This window comes from Sphaeramia orbicularis, chromosome 9 (assembly GCF_902148855.1).
Source record: "Sphaeramia orbicularis chromosome 9, fSphaOr1.1, whole genome shotgun sequence".
Taxonomy (NCBI): domain Eukaryota; kingdom Metazoa; phylum Chordata; class Actinopteri; order Kurtiformes; family Apogonidae; genus Sphaeramia; species Sphaeramia orbicularis.
In genome coordinates this window covers 28,539,243-28,564,330 of record NC_043965.1, presented here as the reverse complement: position 1 = coordinate 28,564,330, position 25,088 = coordinate 28,539,243, and the positions used below count along the sequence as shown (strand labels likewise).

At 38.6% G+C, this 25,088-nt stretch overlaps 2 protein-coding genes across 3 annotated transcripts in view; one reads left to right on the top strand and one right to left on the bottom strand.

Annotated features, from left to right (window-relative positions):
• The first annotated feature begins 9,205 nt into the window (after window positions 1-9,205).
• Window positions 9,206-16,317, top strand: ccnh (cyclin H). The gene is made up of 9 exons (XM_030143089.1): window positions 9,206-9,595; window positions 9,691-9,813; window positions 9,896-9,969; window positions 11,622-11,835; window positions 11,915-12,078; window positions 13,354-13,424; window positions 13,516-13,624; window positions 15,678-15,741; window positions 15,847-16,317. Exons 1-9 carry the CDS (start codon window positions 9,479-9,481, stop codon window positions 15,871-15,873), a joined length of 963 nt encoding a protein of 320 aa, XP_029998949.1. The 5' UTR covers window positions 9,206-9,478; the 3' UTR covers window positions 15,874-16,317.
• rasa1a (RAS p21 protein activator (GTPase activating protein) 1a) overlaps window positions 13,882-25,088 on the bottom strand; it is a 32,720-nt gene continuing 21,513 nt past the window's right edge. For both annotated transcript variants that reach the window (XM_030143087.1, XM_030143088.1), the window contains exons 14-26: window positions 24,460-24,617; window positions 23,967-24,043; window positions 23,679-23,851; window positions 23,418-23,577; window positions 22,259-22,401; window positions 20,161-20,276; window positions 19,962-20,048; window positions 19,796-19,863; window positions 19,622-19,710; window positions 18,161-18,238; window positions 17,936-18,070; window positions 17,067-17,146; window positions 13,882-15,333 (exon numbers count right to left, since the gene is read on the bottom strand). In XM_030143087.1, the coding sequence (XP_029998947.1) occupies window positions 15,285-15,333; window positions 17,067-17,146; window positions 17,936-18,070; window positions 18,161-18,238; window positions 19,622-19,710; window positions 19,796-19,863; window positions 19,962-20,048; window positions 20,161-20,276; window positions 22,259-22,401; window positions 23,418-23,577; window positions 23,679-23,851; window positions 23,967-24,043; window positions 24,460-24,617 (1,413 nt within the window). In that variant the 3' untranslated portion in view covers window positions 13,882-15,284. The remainder of the gene's footprint in view (window positions 15,334-17,066; window positions 17,147-17,935; window positions 18,071-18,160; window positions 18,239-19,621; window positions 19,711-19,795; window positions 19,864-19,961; window positions 20,049-20,160; window positions 20,277-22,258; window positions 22,402-23,417; window positions 23,578-23,678; window positions 23,852-23,966; window positions 24,044-24,459; window positions 24,618-25,088) is intronic.

Genomic DNA, 25,088 nt, shown 5'->3' with positions numbered 1-25,088 from the left:
CAGCCATGGTAATCTGATGCATGCCATACACATGGTACAATTATGCTCTTGGAAAAAAAAAAAAAAGAAAAGCTCAGACTGCAGCTTGTTCTGACTCACATACATGCTGGGAGGTGGAGTCAGGTAGTCTGATTGTCTGAGGCTAATAACAGTAGAGTGGGAGGAAGAGGTGCACAGAGGAGAAGTTAAGGCTTACAGTGGGTGTAGGCGGATGCCTGGGTCTAAACGTGTGTGTGTTTGTATGAGGGCACAGTGTAAGAGCAGACACGACGAGGTATGCTAACCCTATTCTCATAAATGTGTGGGATGTGAGGATCATTCTGGAGCCCCAGAGCCAATCTGCCCAGGACCCTCACTGTAGCCCGAGGGCCTCCTCTGTGCCTTCCTCTACCTGTCTGTCTGTGTTTTTCACTCTCCTGTTATTCAAACACTCCAGGACTGTCTGCATACAAAAGCTTCTCTTGTAGTTTCAAGAATGCAATGTATGTATGCAATACTGTTATTACAGCTTAACAGAAAAAAATGTCAAATAAATTAATCTGCAATTTGAGTGTAATTTAATATCTAAATTAACGCACAGATTATTGTGACTTTATACTGTGTTGTTTTTATTTAATGAAATTTGCGTATAGTTTTAAATGAAATTCACCTTTAACAGCTGTGCTTTTAAAGGTAAAACCAATTAACAATTAGACAATTACTAGAAAACTGTTCTTCAAAAGCCATCCAAGGCATTACTACTGTCATTAAGGCTGCGCCATATTAAACCAAAGGCACAATGCCCTCCTCTGTTCAGACTGTGAATTAGCGGCTTCGTTACAGTACAGAAATGACAATCGCTCTGCAGCGGCACTGTAATAACTTTGCGCCAACAAATAGACATTACAAAAATGTGTGAAATATAGATGACACAAACACTTTGTAAATGTAATTTTTTGCATTTGAACTGATGAGTGGTGCAATATACAGAGCCAGAATCAAATAAAGATTGAGCAAAAGGAAAAATAGAAGGATGCAGAATCAGAGTGTGATGGAGCTGAGCAGCAGACAGAATAAGGTGGTTTTGATCAGGAGTTTCTCTGGGATAATTGTCAGGATCTGCTGTTTGGAAGATGACTGACAAAAGGAAAAATATGACAGTGGAATTTGTTGAGGAAACATGAAAATGTGTCAAACATCCGTCAAACAAAGAAATGCAATATTTATGGATTCTTGAAGAACCTCTCTCTCTTCACACACAGATGCCAACTGTTAAAGTCTACCCAGAGTCGTCTCTACAAATCATTTCCCATGTCGTCATGCCTTTCCCTAACGTTCTCTCATAAAAGGATTAACATGCAAAAAAAAAAAGCTGTTTACATAACAATGACAAGAGTGTTTAAAATCCACACTTTAAAACATGATTATAATAACCATATCAGAGTTTTAACAGACCTCAAGCATATGTAGGGGAAGATATTTATTTTGTTTCAACCCTTATTAGCATTTTTTTTTGTTTTTTCTTGTTTTTATAAACTCATAACCAAATTCAGGTCAGACATATTGTTCACGGAAAATCCATAATTGAATTCAACTGTAGGATCTAGACTTTATGTTTTTTCCTATTATCAAAGTATAAAATTAAAATCTACAAATAATTTAATGTCACTAATAATTTGATGGATGATTTCAATAGAATATTTCTATTTATTTAACTTATTTTTGGCACCTGCAGATGAAGAACATGAGCATTACACACATAAGCAAACCCACCAAGCATTATCACTGTCAACAGAAAAGTAGATATTTAAAGGAGGAAAAAAATTTTTTTTTCAAAGAGCTTGTTGATTAATTAGTGCTATCTGTCTGAAGACCTCCTGGTATGTTTTAGAAAACCTCACCTCCTTCACTTCTCTTTTCTGTCACATACACACACACTGAATTACCTACACACTCACACACCTACTAAGAAAACAAAGCCCACTAATCATTTGAAGCCTGTGCTTTGTAGGTGGGGCCCAGTGATTATCAGGCCTCAGCAGTGCAGGTTTTTGTTGGTTTTAGCTTTGCATCCTCAATCAATCGCTAACAGGAAGAGCTTTAATCAGGGTTTTAATGCAGCTGTACAAGAGGTGGGCAGGCCCATTGTCTGGGTTTGAAAGGCTGATCGGAGGGGAGTCCTCTCGCGTTTCTTTACATTCACCTGCTGGGCCCTATTGGGTCTCTTTCTGAAAGAAAAGGACAAGGGAAATGAATAAAGAACACAGGCAAAGTGTGGGTCTGCTCAACCAGCCTATGGGTTAATCAAGGAGCTACTTGTCATCTCCGCAGAGCCTCACAGCTCTGGCAGTTAAGCTCTCCCTTTCTCTTTCCCATGCCAATTCAGACACACTGAGGAGCTGGGCCGGGACCAACAACAGCAGGCCATAACACCACCATGAGCTAATGATATTCTCCTCTGAAATGAGTGCACAAACCAAAGAGCTGCAATAGGAAAGGACGAGGAGTGAAAGACAGGGGCGAGAAACTTTAGGAGCTGCAGAGAAACACAATTTGAGAATCTGAATATATGAGGAAAAGAATGACATGGAATCTGAAATGGATTCAAAAATATTGTACTGTGGGAAAACAGGGTTTCTACCAGTAATTTAGTTTAATGCAAACATGGGTGACATACACACGATCTGCCTGGTGCAAATGCAGTACAACATCTATCAGATGTATGAGGCATTACACGATGGAAACACACAAACACATGCGCACATATACATTTATCCCATGGCATGCGCTTGCAATTTATTTTTCAGCCACTGTGGCAAACATTCTGTACACCTCAGCCCTGCAAATAAGTGACTTTAAGGAAATAAAATATGTCAACAGCACCTTTTGAGCACTAACACACCCAAATTCCAATAGTGATATTTAATCCCACTTAAAAAAAAATAAGATTTGTAGAGTAGGAGATACTTAAATCAAAAAGATATTACTTGCAAAAATGCAGTGGGAAAACATTTACTCAGTTTCAATGGCTATTAAATGATGCTCTTACACCATCTAGTGCAAAGAAAGTGTAATTCATCCGCAAACACAACTGAGTGTGTGTGTGTGTGTGTGTGTGTGTGTGTATGTATGTGTGTGTAGGTGTCTCCTAAAAGAACCTCTGACTCAAGAAGAATTCAAATATGTATGAATGTAATATTTTCCATTTTGTAATTACAATTAAAAATACACAAAATCTTTGTACTGTTCTGTTAACACAAAGACCACAGGAGGGCATCATTTAATCAGATCATTATGGCAAACTGCCAGTTGTTAAGGAAAAAAAAAATTACAGAAAACTGAAAAGGCAGATGGTTTTAACCTATAAAATACCTCTTTATTATTGTTAATACCAGCATAATAATAATAATAATAATAATAATAATAATAATAATAATAATAATAATAATAATAATAATAATAATAATAATAATACACATGCTTTTGCCACTGACCTGATGAAAACAGATTTAACTGAGAAATGGTAGCAAAAACGTATTTTTTCTTAAAAGTTCATTGTAATGATTATGACATTTCCAGAACAAATGTGTGTAATTTGTAGTGCACAAAAGTGCTATGGAATTATGCATGTACTTTAAACGTCAGATTTGTCAGAGCCAATGTAAAGTGGTGACTAATGGCTGATCCACCTGACAGGGCTTTTTGTGCAAGTCCACAGGAAGTCCACGGGAAGCCTTCAGTGCCTTCCAGCAGAGTCTGATGCACTTATCAGAATGCTTTCTAACAAAAGGGACGCAATTAGGAAAACAAAGGAGGGGAGGGTGCCAGTGATTATAGCAGGAACACTTCAATAGCCAACACCCAGCTTTCACTTTGTCAGTTTGAGAGGCCATGTGCAGCGTCAGAAAACACTGCTTCATATTTGAGAATGTGAAGATCTGTAATATATAGGAGTAGGAGAAAACATGTCAGTAAAAATTATCCATTTATGTATTTTTTTTTAATGTACATTTTTTCAGATATAATGACTATATTACATGTGATTTTATCATCTTCAAAGAGCAATAAAAACGCTCTTTTTTCTTTTATTTAAATGTTGTTAGTCACCATCATTGGTTCTATTTACTGTGATACATGACACAAAATTTGAGTCTGTCCAATTAGAAAATGAAAAATGACTGTTTTATCTGTGAACATTAATATGAGGCTTAAAGAATAAAATTAAGAATATGAAAATACACTGAGTGCACACCCCTTTCCCTTTTTATTCACAGTGAGTTGAAAGTAGCATTCAGACATCATTTGGGCTGATTTGATTTGTGCAGTTGAAGTGGTGACAGCGACAGACACTCATAAGAGAAGGTCAGCTATTCACCTGTAAGTTGAAAAAATTACCCAGCCTAATTTTTGCTGTCCTTCAGGTGCAGCCCGGCAGCTTTTGTTGCATTTTAATGCAGACGTTTGGAAGTGGTTTGAGTTCTGGTTTTGGCAACGTAAGTGATTAAACACTGCCTCCACCCTTCACCGTTCCTCCCAGTTTTGAAGCTTATAATTCTTCATCTATATTCAGGCATCTAATTCTTAATTAGATTAAGATGCATAACCCTGTACTGCAAGCATATTCACACTGATATAAGCTACACACACACACAAGCGAGTGATATATGATTAAGCTCCACAGATGAACATGCACACACGTTATATAGCCAAAACGCTGAATTTTGTTTACACTTAATTTCTAAAGTAATTACTAACTGTTTGTGAGGAATTAATACATTTATTTTAAATCCCATATTTAAAGATTAAAGTATTGGAATTTTAATTCCAAATTTAAACATGTTAATCCACAATAAAAATAAATATCCTAAAAATATACTAAGAAAAATACGTTTGCCACATTTGTTTTCATTTTATTTCATCTTAGACAAATACTCACTACCTAACACAACTGTTTTAACACATACATGTGTACAGACCAGCTGGACAAAAGCTAAGGACACTGCATAGATATTCATTGGTAACCTTTCAGGGATTTGTTTTGTTAATATTCACCAAAATGGCTGCTCTCTCACATCTCTCTACCTTTTATTTTCATCATGATGTGTGTTTTCACTCCTAACACACATACTCTATATGTGCGGAAAACATTTTAATTCAAAAATGAGCATGTGCTACTTTGTTTTCATAACAAAACATTTCCATGCAACACACACTGAAAAAAAATAATCAAAAACATCTTTTCACTGTTTGCATTTGTCTTCAAGGTAAAGTTAAAATGGCTCATCAAATTTCATCCAATTCTCCCTGGTCTTGCTGTGGAGAAAGTGGTTGTATATGCAAAGAGCCAACCAAGGACAGTTGGATTTACCACAAAGAGCATGCCATTTTTGGTCTCCCTAGAGCTACGGCTTTGATTGAATCCTGAAATGAGCTGAAATGTCACAAATCCCCACCAATATGTTAGAAACTAAAATTGGCCTTGGGGTTTGAAGGTTTCTATTAAAGGTGTGCTTAACACGTTCTGTTAAGTGTGGTTAGAGTGCATCAAAAATACAACGTAATTACTCATCTCCATGCACTCAAGCAAATGTCCCTAAAATTCCTGCGTGTGGAGGAAACGTTCCCTGACAAGGTGAGGCACAAGAGAAGCAGGAACGGACTGTGACGAGCCCAGTGTGATGGCTCCAATCTGAACCGTGCAACATGGGAGCATTTATCAAGTCAGACTCATTCTGACTCCTCCTGTGATTGAAGCTTTGGGTTTAATTTTCTAAATCGTGACTCGGAACAGAAAACGTCTGAAATATTTTTGTAAAAAAAAAAAAAGCATTATGCCTTACGCTGTGTCTTGTTTTATTAAAAAATAACACACTCTGCTTCTGCATCAGCATCTCTTTTCAAGCTGGGAATGTCTGTCTTGCTCTGAAAGCACTGATTTGATACAACCATCCTCCTTCCTCTCTACTCCTCGTGTCTCAGGTAGCTGTATTTTCAGGAAACATGAAAATGACTCTCCTCACTGCTTAGTATTCACATCACGTAAAGTGGGTCTGTGTTCCTCATTTAGTTCTGTACTGTACAGCTGGGGAGCTGTCCTGCGTGCGGCGGGAGTATGCAAATGAGTCTGGATTTGAATGGAGATGGAGGTAGACACAAAGCTCAATTAGAGAAGAGAGAGGGAGAGACGGTGGGGGAGCGTTGAGTGTCTAGAGGGGAGGGGGAAGGGAAAGAGAAAACCCTTGCCTGCTTAATGCCAACCTGAGGAAACCATGTATGGACACATTCAAACACAAACGCACACACACATGTGGATGCGCTTAAATACCCGGGCAGATCACTAAATTCTACTGACAGGGAGCTGATCTCACAGGGGCTCAGACAGCTCAGCTCTGTGATTCGTTTCAGTCACACCAATCACACAGTGAAGATCCCACATCATCCATATCAAACATATCATCAAAACAAAAAAGGTAAAAGGCAAGCACAGGTACACTTCCTCTTTTGTTTACGTTTCAAAGAAAAACTCTCACAAAGGTGTAAAATATGCCGGGGGTGGCGGCCATTTTGTTCTTGGGTGGTAGTCGATGCCCAACAGCAGTAAAAACCACCTGACCCAGTGTCTGCATGACTGTCCTTGGACGAGTCTCTTACATCAGCACTGCCACCCTTGGTTGCCACAGCAACCGCAGCGCAATAAGGGGGGTGGGGGGCGTTTATGCAGAATGGAGGGCAGAATAATTAATATGCATATATGGGGAGTCTGAATCAGGGCTTAATTGTATTTGTTGGTGTGTGAAGCCTGAATGGATTGAACACCCCAGGAAAAAAAAGAAAGAAATTTCACAGAAATGGAAAAGAGATTAAGCCAGCTCATTGGTCAGAGAAATCATTTGCATCATTGTCAAGGATATTTCCAAATTATTTCCTCCAATGCAACAAAGTCCCTTCATAGATGAGGAAGTAGGAAGGTGGAACTATTGGTGGGAATGATTCTCCTCCCCTTGCTTCTCCTCTTGCTCCTACACATTATCATCATCATGAATAGTTTACAAAGGTGGGTGCAGACAGGGTGACGCTTTGCACCGCTTCAATCCAGCAGGCAACAGCGGTCAGATTTTAGCTGACTTTGTGTCTGTGAATTGCAATCATTTCACTGTGCCGGGAAAGATTTTCATATGCAGCTGAAATGTAACAGACAAAAAGTGCAGACTTGGTGTAGGGTGGGTGGGACTAACTTGATCAGGGAGACTCAAAGATCATTCAGCTAATCTAGTGATGCCACAAATTCACCCAAGTCTGATTTCCCATAAAACGCTACCTGTCAGATTAGATAGGCACAACCTTTAGTCACAAAGACACACACACACACACACACACGCACACACACACACACACACACACACACACACACACACACACACACCTGACTCAACATGGTGTCTCTACCTTCACACACAGTCACATATGCAGGAATTACATGCTGCCACACTGTCAATGGCACATTTCCACCAAATACTTTGACTAGTTCTTATTATAAATAGAGACAGGCTAAATATAAACACGTACAGAATGTCAAAAAATAGATAGAACGTCAAAAATAGATCTCAAACACACACACAGACACAGAGAGAGACATCCACGAAGTATGGCGGAATTATGCAAAAGAGAAGAAGAAGAGAAGGTGTTTAGTTAGACTGACAACACACGCACATGCACGCAGTCACTCAGACGCGCACGCGAGCGCATGGCGCATGGTGCATTGCGCGCGCACACGGGCGTACATACAGTAAACGTTGCAATGGTCTCATCAATAATGCATCTGCACTTCATGTTTATGCAATTTTCAGGGCAAGACCGAGCGACGGATACTGTAGATGTAAGCCCCGCTCACTGTGAACGTATAGCGGAGCGTTTTACAAGCCGATGACAGACAGCTCCCACATAAAAGTTCAAATCTGTTCTCCCGGTGTAAAGAAAGAGATTAAGATAATAAAACAGTCCTCAGCACGTACCTGTTAAAAGCATAATTTCTTTGATTCGGGTTTATGCAGGCTTGAAGGGCTTCATGATAACACCGCACTAAGGAAATAAAACTGTAGCCGTGCTGATATGCAAATTAACGGCTCCTGCTGAATACAAGGGCATTTATTATTCATAAATTACTCATGTTTATGCAAATTACGGTATACGGAAACACAGGAGGGAGGGGGTTGAGTGGCTCCGGCTAAACATGTGTGATTTCTGTTCAGCAGCACGTCCACTCAGAACCCCAGTACGGGACTAACATGGTCTGTCGGCTTGACTTTATTCAATTTAGATTTTTTTTTTTTTTTTTTTTTAATCTTAATATCCTAAAAATAATGCCTGTTAATGATAATAATAATAACATAAATAAAACAAGAGAAACTATGCTATATATTGGTAGATGGTTTAGATTTTTTTTTTTTTTTTAAATAATAGTCAGCTAAATCTATTCTCAAAATCACCCATTCCCCTTTTAATTGTTAATTTTATTTTTCGCTTTAGTGTGTTCTACAGGCTATTTGTATAACTAAATGTTTTTGCTGTTCTTATAAATGTAAAAATCTGTCTTTAAAAATTTTTTGTTACTGGTTTTTAGGATTCTTTTTAAGATGAAAAAGAATTGGAAAAATTTTTTTTTTCAATAACATTGGATTATTTATCAAAGATGATATTATAAAGACATAGGCCTATGAAAATACCAGGTAAAATAGTCAGAAATGATCACTTATTTGCTGTAGTCAGGATTTACAGATAAAGCCTGTTGCAACGTGATGGTTTAGTAGTTTTAACATTTCGGCCTTCAGAAAAAGAAAGGTTTTGGCAACACTGTTATAGATAACCACATTCCAAATAAATACCATCAGTTAAAACCTAATGAAAAGACTGTAGGCAGTTTATAACAACGACTGGTTTTAGACTGAAATAGCCTATTTTCTATGCGTAACTCAGAGAGAGCAAGAAAGAAATTGTCTGTTATTATTATTGTTATTATTATTATTATTATCGTTAATAATATTAATATTATTATAGTTATTGCTCATTATTATTATATTTCCAGTAACTAGCTGCTTAGAAGGTTGTTGACCAGTAGTGTGTCTGTATGTGAGAGAGAAAGGGACAGACAGAGTATAAAATCTGCATTTTTTTGCGCACACTATCACGGATTACGGTAGTAAACGTCATCAAACGGCGACATTGTTTACGTGCGATAATTGCGACGTCCAACATTGTGTTGTCGATGTTGAACTCGAAGTGTCGGAATTTTAAGTTTGATGATAAATTACACAGGTTTTTTTTGTTTATGCGAAGGTAATTTCTAAATACACGGTGACGCAATTACCGTTATTTTGGTGTTGCGTTCACTGTCGCAGCCCCGCGCTAATGCAAGCTAATCGATGCTAACCTGTTACACAGTGGGTCTCGGCGTTTTGCCTTGTGTTGGACATATTCACTCTCCTTCCTCCCATAAGTTATCATGTTCCACAACAGCTCCCATAGAAAATTCTGGGTCTTTAAAAGCGAGGACGAAGTGGAGCTGCTGAGATATGAAGCCAACCAAAAATTCTGCAAGAAGATATTAGAAAGCGGGAAGGTGAGTTGTTTGCTTCGATTAAAATGACCCGGGAGGGGGGATATTAATAATGGACTGTGTGACATCTTCGTGTTTCTGTCTTTTCTCTATATCAGTCTGGGCTGAGCGAGTCCATGTTCTTGAGCCGTCATGAGGAAGACACTTTATTTAGACACTATGAGAAGAGGCTGGTGGACTTCTGCAACGCTTTCAAACCTGCCATGCCCAGATCTGTGGTGGTATGTGTGAGCCTTCGTTTCATCTTCGTCTTAACAGCATGGTTTTCCAGCTCAACTCAACATCTGTGTCTCACTTGTGCAGGGTACAGCAACCATGTACTTCAGGAGATTCTACTTAAACAATTCCCTTATGGAGTATCACCCAAGGATTATCATGTAAGTAGCTCTTGTATATGAAGGACTTTGATCAACAAAACACAGAAGGAAATAGTTAACATACACTACCAGTCAAAAGTTTTAGAACACCCCAATTTTTCCAGTTTGTATTGAAATTCAAGCAGTTCAAGTCCAATGAACAGCTTGAAATGGTACAAAGGTAAGTGGTGAACTGCCAGAGGTGAAAAAAAAAAGGTAAGGTTAAACAAAACTGAAAAATAATGTACATTTCAGAATTATACAGAAAGGCGAGCAAGAAATGGGTTAACAGCTTAAAGCAGTTCTGCAGCAATGGAGGTTGATCAAGCCTTGAAAGTTGGTGCTACCAATTTCTACAGGTGTCCCAGTGTTTCTGAATTCCTTCCAACCCCCTCTGTCTGCATAAAAGTAGTGTTGGAACACACTTTGGCACCATACCGTTGGGAGCATTATTTGAACAGTATTGTACTGCAGAAAGTAGTGTGTTACTATAAAATAACAAGGAAAAGGCAATTAACGATAGAAGAGAGACAGACCATCATAACACTGAAAAATGTAGGTCTTTCCTACAGAGAAATTGCCAAGAAAGTCAAGGTGTCAGTAAGTCCAGTTTCCTTCACCCTCCAAAGGCACTCAGAAACTGGGGGAAATGCTGACAGGAAGAGGTCTGGCAGACCCTAAGCCACAACAGAAGACAAGTTTCTGAGAGTCAACAGCTTGTGTGATAGGAGACTCACAGGACAACAGCTTCAAGCACAGCTCAATAGTGGTCGTAGTAAGCAAGTCTCAGTTTACACTGTGAAGAGAAGACTTCCAGTTGCAGGTTTGATGGGTCGAGCTGCAGCAAGAAAGCCATTGCTGAGACTTCAGAATAAGAAAAAGAGGCTTGCCTGGGCCATGAAACACCGCCAGTGGACTACTGAAGACTGGAAGAAGGTGTTATGGACTGTTCTAAATCTTTTGACCAGTAGTGTAGCTTCAACAACATCACGTCTAACTGAAGAGCATTACATGTTCTGTATTGTATATATATTATTTTTATGGCACCTCAAAAGTACTTTCATAGCTGAACCATATGCGTCATGCAGTGCTGGGCAGTGTTCAAAACTTTTCCATACAATTGTAAACACTGGCTTTAGTACTGATTTTTCAAATATACATTCTTTCAAGAACGATTTCAGCAAAAGGAAATTCATTACATTACACCATCCATCCGTCCATCTGTCCATCCGTCCATTCGGGGTACACCCTGGATGTGCCAGCAGTTCATCACAGGGCTCATTAATTACACATCACATGAAATATAGTTGTATATTTCTGCTCATTTACTTTTTTTTTTTTTTACTCTCAGGGCAGTGTTACAGCATGTAAAAGAATTCTTTCTACAACAACATGAAGTTGTATCTCAATCTAGTACCCCCTGCAAAATATAAGCTTTTGTGTGTGGTCCTTAGGTACTGAAATCTGGATATTTTTCAATACTTAGCGCCACAAAAATAATGAAGTTCAGTACTTGGCCCAAGTATTATTAGTTCCATAAATGAGTTCCACAAAAGAATTCATTTGTTCGTAATTCCAGAATTCACCATAGTATCAAAATTAGTGAAATAACACTGATAATTGGTGCTTTCACTCATAATCCCAAGCTTTCCTCACTCACTGCTGTCTTTCAGGCTGACGTGTGCATACTTGTCCTGTAAGGTGGATGAGTTCAATGTATCCAGCAGCCAGTTCGTGGGTAACCTGGTGCAGGAGAGTCCAGCCGGGCAGGAACGGGTACTGGAGCAGATCTTAGAGTATGAGCTACTGCTTATCCAACAGCTCAACTTCCACCTGGTGGTTCACAACCCGTACAGACCCATGGAGGGTCTGCTCATCGACCTCAAAGTGAGCAAAGACCATTACTCATCTGGTATTACAATAACTGCTTTGCCTTAAAATAAATCTTCTCATGAATTTGTGTCAGACAAGACTTCCCACACTGGAGAACCCGGAGATTCTGAGGAAGAGTGCTGATGACTTCCTGACGCAGGCAGCCATGACTGATGTCGGACTACTGTTTTCTCCCTCTCAGATCGCTCTCACAGCTATAATGAACAGTGCGTCACGAGCTGGTCTCAACATGGAGAGGTGGGTCATTATATGAGCTGAAAGTAAACCATATAACACAGCCACTGAGTTCACATGCTATATGTGTATGTGATTAATCTTTTTGTTACTCGTGAGTAAATGTGACCATGAAACCGTTTCTGCAGCTTTTTGGCCTCTTAACGATTACAGACAGGTACATTTAGAGAAGCTGCTTAGTCCTAAACATTGGAAAATAGTTTGTATGTTTTGCATACACATATTTGCCATGATTCCATATATTTCTCTCCATGTCTATTTCCACACCTTATTAACCCATAAAGACCCAACCATTCATCACTAATCAAAAACATCTATTGATGTAAACTGTTTAATACCTGTTGATCTACTAATCCTATCAATCCATGTAAATAATTGGTGTAAAATACAGTTTGTCATCTTTTCATGGTCATCAGATATGACCCATTTGGATGTTCAGAGGCTCTGTAGTGAGTATGGAAACACCATCATCTTCAACGACATTGTTTTACCAGTAAAACCCATGAAGTTGGATCAATGACTGGATGGAAATGCTTGGTTTATGTTCAGTTAATGATAGATTTTCCAGAAAAAGTCACTTTTCTTGCAGTTTTCTCTGTTTTTGATAAATAACCCTCAACTTTAATCTGAGCTTTTGTGAACATCTTCATGATCAGTAAATTAAATACAGGAAAATACCTGATTTATACTGATAAAATGCAAAGTACAGAAGATAATATAATAAATTGTGATAAATCACTTAAGAAAGGCTAGATACAAAGATAATTTAATTTATGGGCCTTTATGGGTTAATTAAGTACAGTATGAATAGAAGAATGAAAAACAGGACTGGGAAATTTTGCAAATTAATTGCATTTTTGCGTTATGAAAATCATTAAAAAATACCTAAATTATAAAATCAATATTGATATACTATGATTCCTTCCTTGCTCAAAAAATATATTGTTTGTTGCAGCTCATTTATTGTGAATATAGTTCTCCAGTCGGGCAGTGGTGCTTAATTTTTTTTTTTTTTTTGGAAATAATACATGATGACACTTAAGTGCTGCTATCACATACAGATACACATACAGCTTATACGTATAGTAAAGAAGATTATTTTATTATGAGCTGTATCTTCCTGATGAAGTTGAAGTAGATGGAAAACAATTCCGGAAACAGAACTGAAAAACTGATTCAGTTTTTTAGCAATTTTGTCCAGTCATTGTGTAAACCTGTGTCTGGTTTAAAAGAAATAAGATAAGATCAATGTTGTCTGTGATTATTTTTCATGTCCAGTTACCTGACTGAATGCTTGGGCATGAAAGAGGACAAAGAGACTCTCTCAAAGATGTTCGACTCGATGAGACGTGAGTAAACTACACCACCAGATGGCAGCATTGTGCCTGTAGTAACAGAGCACTGTGTCTGTTCTGACTGAGTTCTTACCTGTTTATCCAGGAATGAAAACCCTTCTGAAGAAGTACGAACTCCCAAAATCAGAGGAAGTGAACATTTACAAACAGAAGCTGGAGAGGATTCATGCTGAATTTGCAACAAGCTCAAGCAAGTAAGGATACAATGTGGCCCGCTGGTGTTTTTTTTTGTAGGACATTTGCACCAATAGCTAGTAATCAGAAAATGCTACAATTTGCTGTCACATTGTATCTTAATATATCGAAAGGCCAGATTTGACTTTATTGTTGAGCTGAGAAACCAGATCATAACTAATATTCTGTTTGATCTTTATATAAAACATTCAGTATTTCTCACACAGCTTCAGTTTTTATCTCACACACCCAAGTAAGCAACTCCAGTTCGTCACTGTTATATGCCATAACAGCTTTTTAAAGTTGTATTTTATTTAAGCCAGGTTGTCGTATCTAAGATGCAAAAGGTTCAAGGTTCAGTATCAGGTAGAAAAATAAAAAGGAACACATCATCAGCTGTATGAAACACAGAAAGGAAGTACAACAGCACGCCACATTCCTACCTACATCATCCATACCATGTAGCACAGCTGATATTGGTATCGCTTAGGAGACTTTTAGGCTTGTTTGTGATCATTTCTTTGTCCCCAGTCGTCTGGTAACACTTGGTGAGGTTGGTGAGGTCCGTGGTATCATAAGTGCAACTACAGTAAACAGTTTGGTAAACTCTTCAAGCTATGACAGGCACAGATTTAGACTTTGCAGCTGCTGGAATCACAAGGAGGCACTCGGGGGGGGCCCACTCATATGACGTAGAAGTTGATAAATCTGTGCATGGCATGACTTCTCAGGTTGGATCTACATGAAAACAGTCAGTGCAGAGGTGTCATGGAACACCCACAGTGGCGGGAGAGCGAGAGAGAGGCTGCAAAAATGCATGAAAGCTTTTCGTTCCCATCCGCAGGCATTAGAGGGAGTTCAGGTGATGTTTGTTAGAGCAGCATATAATGTATGTAGGCCCACACACTATAGCAGGTTCCATTCAGGGTTAGCACATGCACAGGTCAGGTTACACAGATCTCCTACAAACTTTTTGGACTACCTTAGCTCTGTTCAGCTATATCATACACAAACACCTTTTACTTCTATACAAGCCTAAGTATATATCGACAAACAAAGCAGCATATAAAAATGGATGTAAGAAGTGTTTCCAGGGCTGCATGGTACTTCACAAACAAAGACAGTGGAAGTCAGTAATGGTTCTGAGGAAGAGCTCGTGAAACGTGATGATGGCGTATAGAAAGGGAGTTAAGGCTTGTGTCGTCTTGGAGAGAGAGGTGCTATGTTAAAATTCCCTGATGACGGCAGATAATGCTACTTCACTGCTTTGGATCGCCTCCTCTTAACTGTCACGTCCAAACGGTTACATAATTTAAGATGAAACCAAAGGGCCCGGCTCCTACAAGCCAAAGAAGTTCCGACATGACATTTCAGGTCCATTTCCGCAGAAGTCTTTTTTTTTTTTTTTTTTTTCAAATGTTAATGGGTTAACACCTTCTTGGTATCTGGAGCATTTTGGGAAGGGCTTTGGAAGGATAGTATTCAGATATGCAGCAAGTGGGTTCCCCATGAAGAACAGTCATATTGCATTAGAACTGCCAGGACTCGAGGCCACATGCTTAGAAATACAAACAGACGGAAGTCTTCAGTCGCGCCCCACGGGCTGAGGCCTCGTTTTGGCTGGATGGGCCGTGTGGTCCGACTACCACACTATGACTTACAGTTGGAAATCCTTCTAATTCACATTACCTGGATGGCAGCAGCCAGTGACATGATGGTGCACTCTGTCCTGTAAGATAAAGTGGACATGTTTGTAACAGGTATATGCTGATAGTGATCAACTTTAGTGTTTTATTCTATATTTATGCTCATGATGAAGTGTGATCTAAATGATGAAAATGAAGAGAACTACAACTAATGGCGGTCATGATATGGTCACTAGATGTGTCGTACTTCGATAAATGACTGTTGATAATGGAGCTGAAGAGGGGTTTGGTCACAAACACTGAACACGATTTCACCAACAAATTTGCTTCACAGAGACAAGTTCAACTAAAGAGAGTTTTGCAAAACTAGGATCATTCCAAAAGTTGTGTTATTTTCATTCACTAATGGTAAAATACTTTATTTCAGCAAACGAAAGAGAGGATATGAGGAGGATGGCCACGTGGCGAAAGAACCACGGCTGGTAGAAGAGGTGAGACTGTTATTCTCATCTGGGAAACCTTTACTCCCAAACCAAACTACGTACATTCATAAAATCTGCTTTTCCTCCCAAACTGAGTGAACCATTTCATTACAGGAATGGACTGATGAAGACCTGATATGAAGATGTTGTGAGGTCAAGGGTTTCTCACAGCAGAATTCTAGTATTAAAAGGTCAACGTTAATGACACTGTCTCCACAGACCACATATTTGAGTTTGCTGAAATGTATATGTACTTTACTACATGAAACTGCGGCCAATCTGGTGTTTTCCTTTTGTTCTTAAGTAAGAATAAAGATATTTTTCTACATACAGAGTTGAGTAGTGCAGTTGTCATGCAATACTGTGTACAGAGATTCTCCACCTTTGTCTAAGGACAAAGAACGACTCCATTATCTACTTTACAAAAACGGTTTAATAAGTGCATGCATGTCTGATACAGTCTGTACTATTCCAAAAAGAAAATTACTGCTGTAAACTCTTTTCATTTTACTTGGTTTCTGAGTATGTGGCTTCTCCTGGCATTGAGAAGTTTCAATAAAGACTTAACCAAAAAAAAAAAAAAAAAAGCTGATACAATTGGAAAAAACAAATTCAGCTCATCTCACTTATATACTCATGATTCCAGCAAGAGAATTTATTCTTAATATAAAATAGCCATACTTTTTCTGAAAGACTTTGTTCCAATCTAGAAAACAAAGAAAATAAAGCACAAATAGACAGAAATGCTAGTTTCAGCACTTTGCAGATATTGTCATAACCTTAAAATAAATCAGTCACTAATTACAGTATAAAAAGCATCGCTCATAATCCAGTTACAAAAAAATGGGGGCTGAGAGAACTAGCTTCTTCATGTCAGTTTCCTCATGAGCTGGAAGGGGAAATACACTTTGGCAACCTGTGCTATCAAAACACATAATGGGTACAAACGAAACCTCTGAAATCTGAATATTTGGCCCTCATGGTAAAGGGAATGAAATGTACCCAAGTCAGTATAATGAACACAGTTTGTGAAGGGGATAAAATTCCTGCAGATACACACGTCAGTTTGTTTCTCTTTCGGTTTATAAGTACTGCGTTGGTTGTTGTGCTTGGCTGCTGTTGTTGCATAGCTCTCTTGTGGCGAACAGGACACAAAGACAGGTGGGTCAGGACAGAGGGTGGGACTATCTGAGGAGGACATGATGGAGGGTGGTGGTGGTGGAGGGGTTGCCATGGTGATGAGGGTAGAGCATGCTAGGTCTCCTCTGTGCTGCACTCCGATGCAGGAGACTTGACGGGATGATGGGAGGAGGAGAGGAGGAGTGCAGTACTACCTGTTGCTGTTGGACATGGCATACTGAGCCTGCTTCTGCTGGAGGAGCTCTGTGATGGCCAGCAGCTTTTTCAGCACATGCTGCAAAACCAAGAGGGCACAGAGTTGAAACCCATTCACAAAACACTAACAGGAGTCAAACAAGAGGTGCCAGGCACAACAAACCCCGTCCCTCACACGTATTGTAGCTTATTTTGGCATCGATCCAGCTGATGTCAGCATATCATTTGCCTCTATTTATGTGCCAAGTTTGAAGTAAACTGAAACAAAATGACTTATCTTGTATTTGTTTACTGATTCATGTTTGTCAAATTGCACTTTGAATGTTGACTGATGTCTGTGGTAAGTTGCAAATGAATTGCCCATATGGGAAAACTAAAGCTTTCTGATTCAGAAAAATTGGTGTTTTTATAGACATTTGAAATTTCATGCATTATAACTAAATGGGAGAAGAAAAAATATTTTAAAAATTCATAAAAAATGTCAACTTTGACATACTTTTCCCAAAATGCAACCACATCTATTCTGGGTCACTGGCAATCTATAACCCCAATTTGGTATGAATTCCACTGATAGTTTTGCAGCTACGGACATGATGAATTTTGCTCATTAAAAGTAAATGGGGGAAAAAAAAAGATTTTAAAAATGCATAAAAAATTTTAACTTTGAACTACTGTTCCCAAAATGTAATCCGATCTATTCTGGGTCACTGGCAATATATAAACCCAATTTGCTATGAATTCAACCAATAGTTCTTCTGCTAGAGTGTTAAACAAACCGAACCAAAAACAATACCCCTTGCCTCCCCTACAGGGGGCGGGGTAATAAATGCCCCCGCAGTGTGCAAAGTTGTTGTATCATCAGTCTGACCTGCTGAGCTCCTCTCTCGTTGCTCAGTGTTCGCAGCTCGTCTGAATGTGTGGCGCAGACCTCATGCAGTGCAGCCAGGTCCCGGGACAGGTCTGTCCTAAAGTGCTCTGTGGTTTCAGGGAGGTCAGGGACATTCTGGAAACACAGTTAAACATTCACTAAGCTTGTGTGACAGAGTCGGCGGTCTGGCCATAATTTGATCAAAAAGCACCCTGTGTGACTTACCCCCAACTCATCCAGGAACATGATCATCCTATGTTTGTTGTTTTTAATGAATGGGTTGACACCCTCCATGTAGGGCTCCTGTTTGAGGGCAGACAGTAATGAGAGCTGACAAACCAACACAAACCACTCCTCTGCAATGACAGACTGGTCACCGATAGAACCAGCGCTGGGAAGGGTGAAAATGTAATACCTGGCAATGAGTTTAACTAATGTTTTATACTCAGGGGATCTGCAGGCTGGAGGAAGTCAAATTTATGACTTTTTAAGACATTTCTCAAGGCATCTGGTCCAATTTCAGACTTTACATTCACATAAATAACAGACCAGTGGGCCTCACTGTTATTATTATACACCAACATGCACAAAATATACACTAAGATACACAAAGAATACGCAAGAATACTCTAATAAACACACTTCACACACCAACAGTATGTCTGCAGGTTTGATGAAGCTGAATTTATGATTTTTTAAGACGTTTTTCGAGGTGTCTTTGGACAAGTTTCAGACATTACACTCACATTAATAACATTACAACAAGCCTCATTTTTATTGCCTTATACTTAATTGTGTTTCAATCCAGCTAACATACATTTTCATTTTTCTGTGATTGTTTCTGCTACTGACATTAAAGCTGCTGAAGCTCATACCTGAACCCTCCACCTATGAATGACTTAGTGGTTCCACTCATTTCCATCTCTGTTATGATAAAATGCTAAACACTAATCACAAATACTTTACAAATATTTCCAAAGCAAATATAGGAACGTCAATTATCATGTCTGGAATTTTTAAGATCTTGGAGCGCCAGATTTAAGGAACAATTATTAATGATTATCAAGGGTAATTAGGGCCTTAAATTAGAATAATCAACTTAAAGACTTTTTAGGGATCCACAGATACCCTGTATAACACATAGACCAATAGAAGTTATTATCAAACTGTCTGTGATTTTCACTAGAAATATAATAAGCCATTAAATAACCTGTTTTTAGAATACTCGCTGTGTATAGATTGTTTTCAACTTAAATGCTACTTGTTACAGAGAAAATGTAGTTTTTGTTATTTATTTGAATACTGGTTATTTCTTTATGAAGCTAACTTTTAATATTATACCTGCACAAATTAAAGTCACATTATGACAAGATTCAAGTCAATACAGCACATTAATGTTGGAACCCTTTTCTGATTTCAGAAGGCTGATATGGAATTTCAGGTAAATACTCATTAAAATGTTGTTGTCTTGTTCATGTCACCTTGGATGACTGTTATATATACAGGCTTTTAACAAAAATGAATGTATTTCGGATGGGAACTCTTTCTAATCCAAACATTTTGATTCTTAACTCATATAATACAATATTTTCTCACTAACTGTAACTGTAACTTAAATACAAATTAAATGTAGTTGTAATTATAACAAAACTTAATTTCTTGCATGCTACTGATTAAGGCAGATACCTTAGCACCAAATTCCACCAAGTTGGCAAGGTTCTGGACTGACTTGGCCACCAGTGTGAGGGTCCTGACTGCTGTTGTAGATGGTGGGTCTGTAAGATGAAATGGTAAAACACACATTCAAACATGTCCCCTGGAAAATGCAGATTCTGTGGATCCTTTTGAGTAGGAACCCACCAGCAATGATGTTGAACAATCTGGGGTTGAGAATGGCAGGACAGATCAGCCTTAGAAAGACAAACCCACTGGGAGAAGAACAGAAAAAAATGAATTATAGAAGGATTTTTATATTCTAAATATGGACACAATGATTATCAGATGTTGTTTACATGCGTTTGTTTACCTCACAACTCTCGTCCGCATGGTGGTGTTGGTCGGCCATTTCTGCTGCACAGACTTCTGCAGACAGCCGTAGATGAACCTCAGTGTCCTGGACAGAGACAGTGACAGACCAGTTGGAGATTTACACTTAAATTCCTGTAGAAGTCGTACTACAGGTAAAACACTGATGATGTCGTGGGTGAAGGGGCGTTTGCTCTTACGGTGGTAGGATCTCAGCAGCCATGAAGATCTTCTCCACCAGTTCAGACAGGATGTTGAGCAAATGAGCCAGATTCAGGTTCACATCCTCATTCTTTTCCAGTTTGGAAGGGTTCAGCTTCAAGAAAAAAAAAGGCAACACATAAACAAATGAAGGTGAATTTATCTGTTTAGCTTTTTACATTTAATGTAAAGCACAAAGGTACAGTAGTAGTACACTAAACAGGGTGCTTGCTCTTTATCCAAATGAAAATTCCAGACTTTTTCAAAATTGCCCCCCAAAAACCTTGACTTTATGTACTTTTATACTTGTATTCCTACTTTTTTGGCTGAGATTGCAGCTGTTGTGTGTAGTAGAAAAGTTCATTTTCCTACAACATATGAAAATCACAAAAGTGCATGGATATCACACAAACATGTTCCACTAGAATCATTCCAGTGTCGACCGGTTAGTGAAATCAGATCAGGTTTTTTATACGCTTTCCTCATGTATTTCTTATAAGATTATGTGCCTTTGAACATACTCTAAAATTTGACTATGAGAGAAACTTTTTCCTGTACTTTAAGACTTTCACACAAAATTCCAGACTTTTCAAGGTCTGGAAAGGAGCGTTTCAAAATTCCATACTTTTTAAGACTTTCTAGACATGTGCAAGCACCCTGTCTAAACTATAAATTTACATATACAGCTTCCATAGTATACTATGAAATAAAAAAACAGTCCTGGTTGTTGGTTACTGACACAGAAGAGCTAAACTGCATCGTAGAAGAAAGATGATCATTTTTCCATACATTATTACAGTATGTGTTTTATGAAACCTTGCTAGGTACATATACAGCTCTGGAAAAATTAAGAGACCACTGCAGTTTCCTGTGAAATCAGTATGTCTACATGTATGTCAGCCATTCCATTCCTGTGTCTGTCTAATTCCAACACAAGCACACCTTATTCTACTGAATAAACACCAGATCCATGTCTTATTTAAGAAGGAGAAGTAAAAACCACTACTGTGGCCATCACTATCTTCTTACAATAGTCAAAAACAGTGCTATTAGTACCGCAAAAGTAGTTGGAATCAAAAAAAAATAACTATTTAAAACTACTGGACTTCTGCTCTGACAATGTTCCCAAACTCTGAGGACTGGTTTTTCTATCAGGACAATGCTCCTGGCCTCAGCTAGGTCAATAAAGGTGTGGATGACAGACCACCAGATGAAGACCCTGTTATGGCCGGCCCAGTCTCCAGACCTGAACCCACTTTGAAAACTTCTGGAATATAATCAAGAGGAACATGGATGGTCACAAGCCATCAAACATTGCTGAACTTCTTGAATTTCTCTGCCAGGAGCTGCAGAAAGTCATCCAACAGCAATGGAGGAGAGCCAAGACATGTGAAAGCTGTCACTGAAAATCAGGGTTATTCTACCAAATACTGATGTCTAAACTTTTCCCATGTGGCAACATTAGTATTGTATTGTTTAGAAATTAATATTAGAAATTAGAGAAATTAAATTAAATTAATTAGAAATTAATTAAAACTTGTTTTCTTTGCATTATTTGAAGTCTGAAAACACTGCATCTTTTTGTTATTTGACCATGTGTTGTGTTCTGCAAATACATGCTCTAAATAACAATATTTTATTTGGAATTTGGAAGAAAGGTTGGTAGTTTAGAGAATAAAATAAAAATGTTCATTTTACTAAAACACATACCTATAAATGGTAAAATCAGAAAAAAGTGATCATTTTGCAGTGGTCTCTTATTTTTTTCCAGAGCTGTATATGTAACTCTACTATAAGAGCAATAACCCACAGGGCGCTGTGATTTACAGCCTCCTTTACACCATGCCTACAGCTCCTCTTAGCGGTACTCAAGTCACTGTAAACCGTGGCCTCCTGGGGCTTATTACTTTAATATTAACTGCATCTGAGGCACAAACAAACCTGGGTCATGCTGATGCTGTGTTACAATTTAGTTTTTCTTCTCATCTAGTTGGCAGCTTTGTGGAGTAATTGCCCTGGTGTCAAATGCATTTTATGTGTTTGTCCTCGATGCCGATTACTCATGTACAAAACAGAGGAAGTCTTCCAGGTGTTTACCTCACAGGACTGTTTACTTTCCATGATTTTGAGGATGGTGTCTTTCAAAGCGTGATGGACGAAGGGCGTGGCTGTGGCTTTCATGTACTGCTCCATCAGTGTGCTGGCCAGTGTGGTCGCTCTGAACAAAGTTGTGGCTTCATCTGATAACAATGCACAAATAGAGAGTTATGCCAGGGCCGGTTTGTAAATATTTATGAGCAAGAACAACTCAACAACAAATCAAACTAATGAGATGAAACTGACATGTTGCTGCACAGTAGGATCTGAAGTTAAAGCTCCCCTTCACACCACGGGGAGTCATTAAATTTAACTTTAGTAAAATACAGCAGGGGTTCCCAAACTTTTTTAACTAAAATAATAAAATCAGTTTGATATCACCTTGGGATCCTTGTCATGACTTGCCATAATGTTTATGTTTTTACTGACTCTTCTATTGTCAAAAACAATGTTGATTTAAGTGCCCCTTGCTAAAATGTCGGAACATCAATCACAGGTAGAGAGGTAACTCAAAGATTGTGTTTTCCAGGCAGCATCACATTGTTATCAAGGAACAGACACATGAAACAAACAAGGAAAAATGTGAACATACACAAACACCACGGCCGACTAACTTTTCTGTTGTGTCTGTGAATTGGGTTATTAAGAGTCTGGTTTAGATCAGCTCAAAATGTAAAGTGTCATGAGACAACTTTTGTTAGGATATGGCACTACATACATAAAATCTGATTGACTGATTGACTGTCAAAACACAGCTGAAGTCTCCAGTTGTGTCTTTTTTACGTAATTTTCACCATACGGCATCACAGTACATTGTTTTCATCTTACTTCTTACATTGTTTTGTTGCATCTTTTATGCCTTATTGTTTTGTTTTCTGCTATTTTTGTCTTGTTATGTTTTTTTGCGACTGAAGCATCTCCTCAACACGTAACAACTTTCAACTATTCCAGAACTTTCTCCTTCTTATTATGATTAGAAAAATGAATTCAGATTGCTACGCATGTTACTTTGACAAGAGGTGACAAAATAATCCAGCCCTTTGGTGCATTTTGTGTCTGAATCTTAAGTTTGGGAAAGGTATACATATTTCAGGAGTACAAGATTAAAGAATTATTTGGAGTTCTTTATATCACAGGTGTTTTCCTCTGTGGTTCTTACCCTCCATGTTAATTTCTCTGTCGTTGAGTGTCCTGAGTAGAGGAGCTTCAGCCTTCTCGTGTCTGAAGATCCGCAGGAGGAGGCTTGCCAATAAGGTGCGGTCCTGACCACAAACATGGGCCAGAGCATAGATCACATGGAACTCTTTCTGCAAGATCATCTGCACAGGACAAATAGTAACCTCCATGTCATTATGACTGAATTAAACAATTGTATGCACTTAATTAGAGCAGCAATAAAAAACAGTTTGGAAGCTCAGACCTCTTTAAACTCGCTGTACTCCTCTTCAGGCATGATCTTCTCCATGGAGTAGCGAGCACGCACACGTAGGGAGCCTGGTTCAATGCCCTTCAGAGGCACATGGGAGCTAAGAGGGAACCACTCATCGATCATCTGGCCTTTCTGTAGACGGTTCAGCTGGCAACGCATGAACACTGATGGGGAGACACATGGACAAGGGGAAATAAAGACAGAAAGTGAATGAGAGAAATGTGTGTCGAGAGCATGAAAAAATGACCGCTGTGATTTCACATTTACAGATGTACTTACATATGTCACTTTCTTTGCTCTTCTTTGTTTTGTTGCTCAGGCCGATTTCAAATCTGTTGATTTCACTCGACAAGTCACTGAAACACGAGATTGAAAGGTTTTGGAAATTATGTGAAGTCCGGCAAGTGGTATTAATGTTAAATAAGAGATGCAGGGTTCGTACACATTTTTCAAGGTCATATTCAAGCACTTTTAAGAGTTATTTTTAAAAATTTTCCAGCACCTTATCGCTGAGGTAAAATACATATCTACAGAAACACAAATACTCATGATTATTTTTTTCACTTTTTATCACAATGATGTGCATTGTATTATGCTATAAACATCTAAAATTATGTTTCACAATAGTAAAAAGTTTAGAAATTAAAGGAGAACACAAAGTTTTGTCCCAAAAAAAGGGAAACCACTTAGGTCAACCTGAGAGCCCCTGGTAATTTTCTTTTTTGACAAAACAGAGACGGAGAAAGACAAGTGGAGTTGTGGGATGACTCACTCAAAAATAAACTCTTCAGTGAAGACGGGGTTCTGCCCCTCCCGAGGATGCGTCTTCGCCACCTGGACGCTGTTCAGGTAGATGTTACAGTAGGGGTTGGTGAAATACTTCACGGGCAGCTTGTGGGCCTCCTCCACATATAGCACTAGACTGCTCACCTGAGAACACAAACAAGCAAAATAATTGATCTGAGGGAATGTGTTGTAACAGTCAACTGGATTTAAAAGTCCAAACAATGATTAATGTTTGCATTGGTCAGTACGTCTTAGATGCTCAAGCATTCTCCTGACATTTACTGTATGCACTGATTAATTGTGGGGAAACTGCAAGGAATTGTTAGTCTTTCCCCTTCTGCAGGATTTTAAAAAATCATAGTAACATTTTTAAACCACGCATAGAAAACTGGAATTCAACATTAGCATTATTAATGGTTTTAAAAACTACAAGTAATGATATTTATGACTACATAATAGTAGTGAACACCATTATGTCTGCATTGTCTGTTTGCTTAATTGGATCTATTCTGCACTCTGTCTGCAACGCACTTATTTTAAATTAAATAACAATAGGAGGCGCTCTTAACTCTGTACACAGTAGCCACATTGACCAGGGTGTCTGTCACAGGCTAT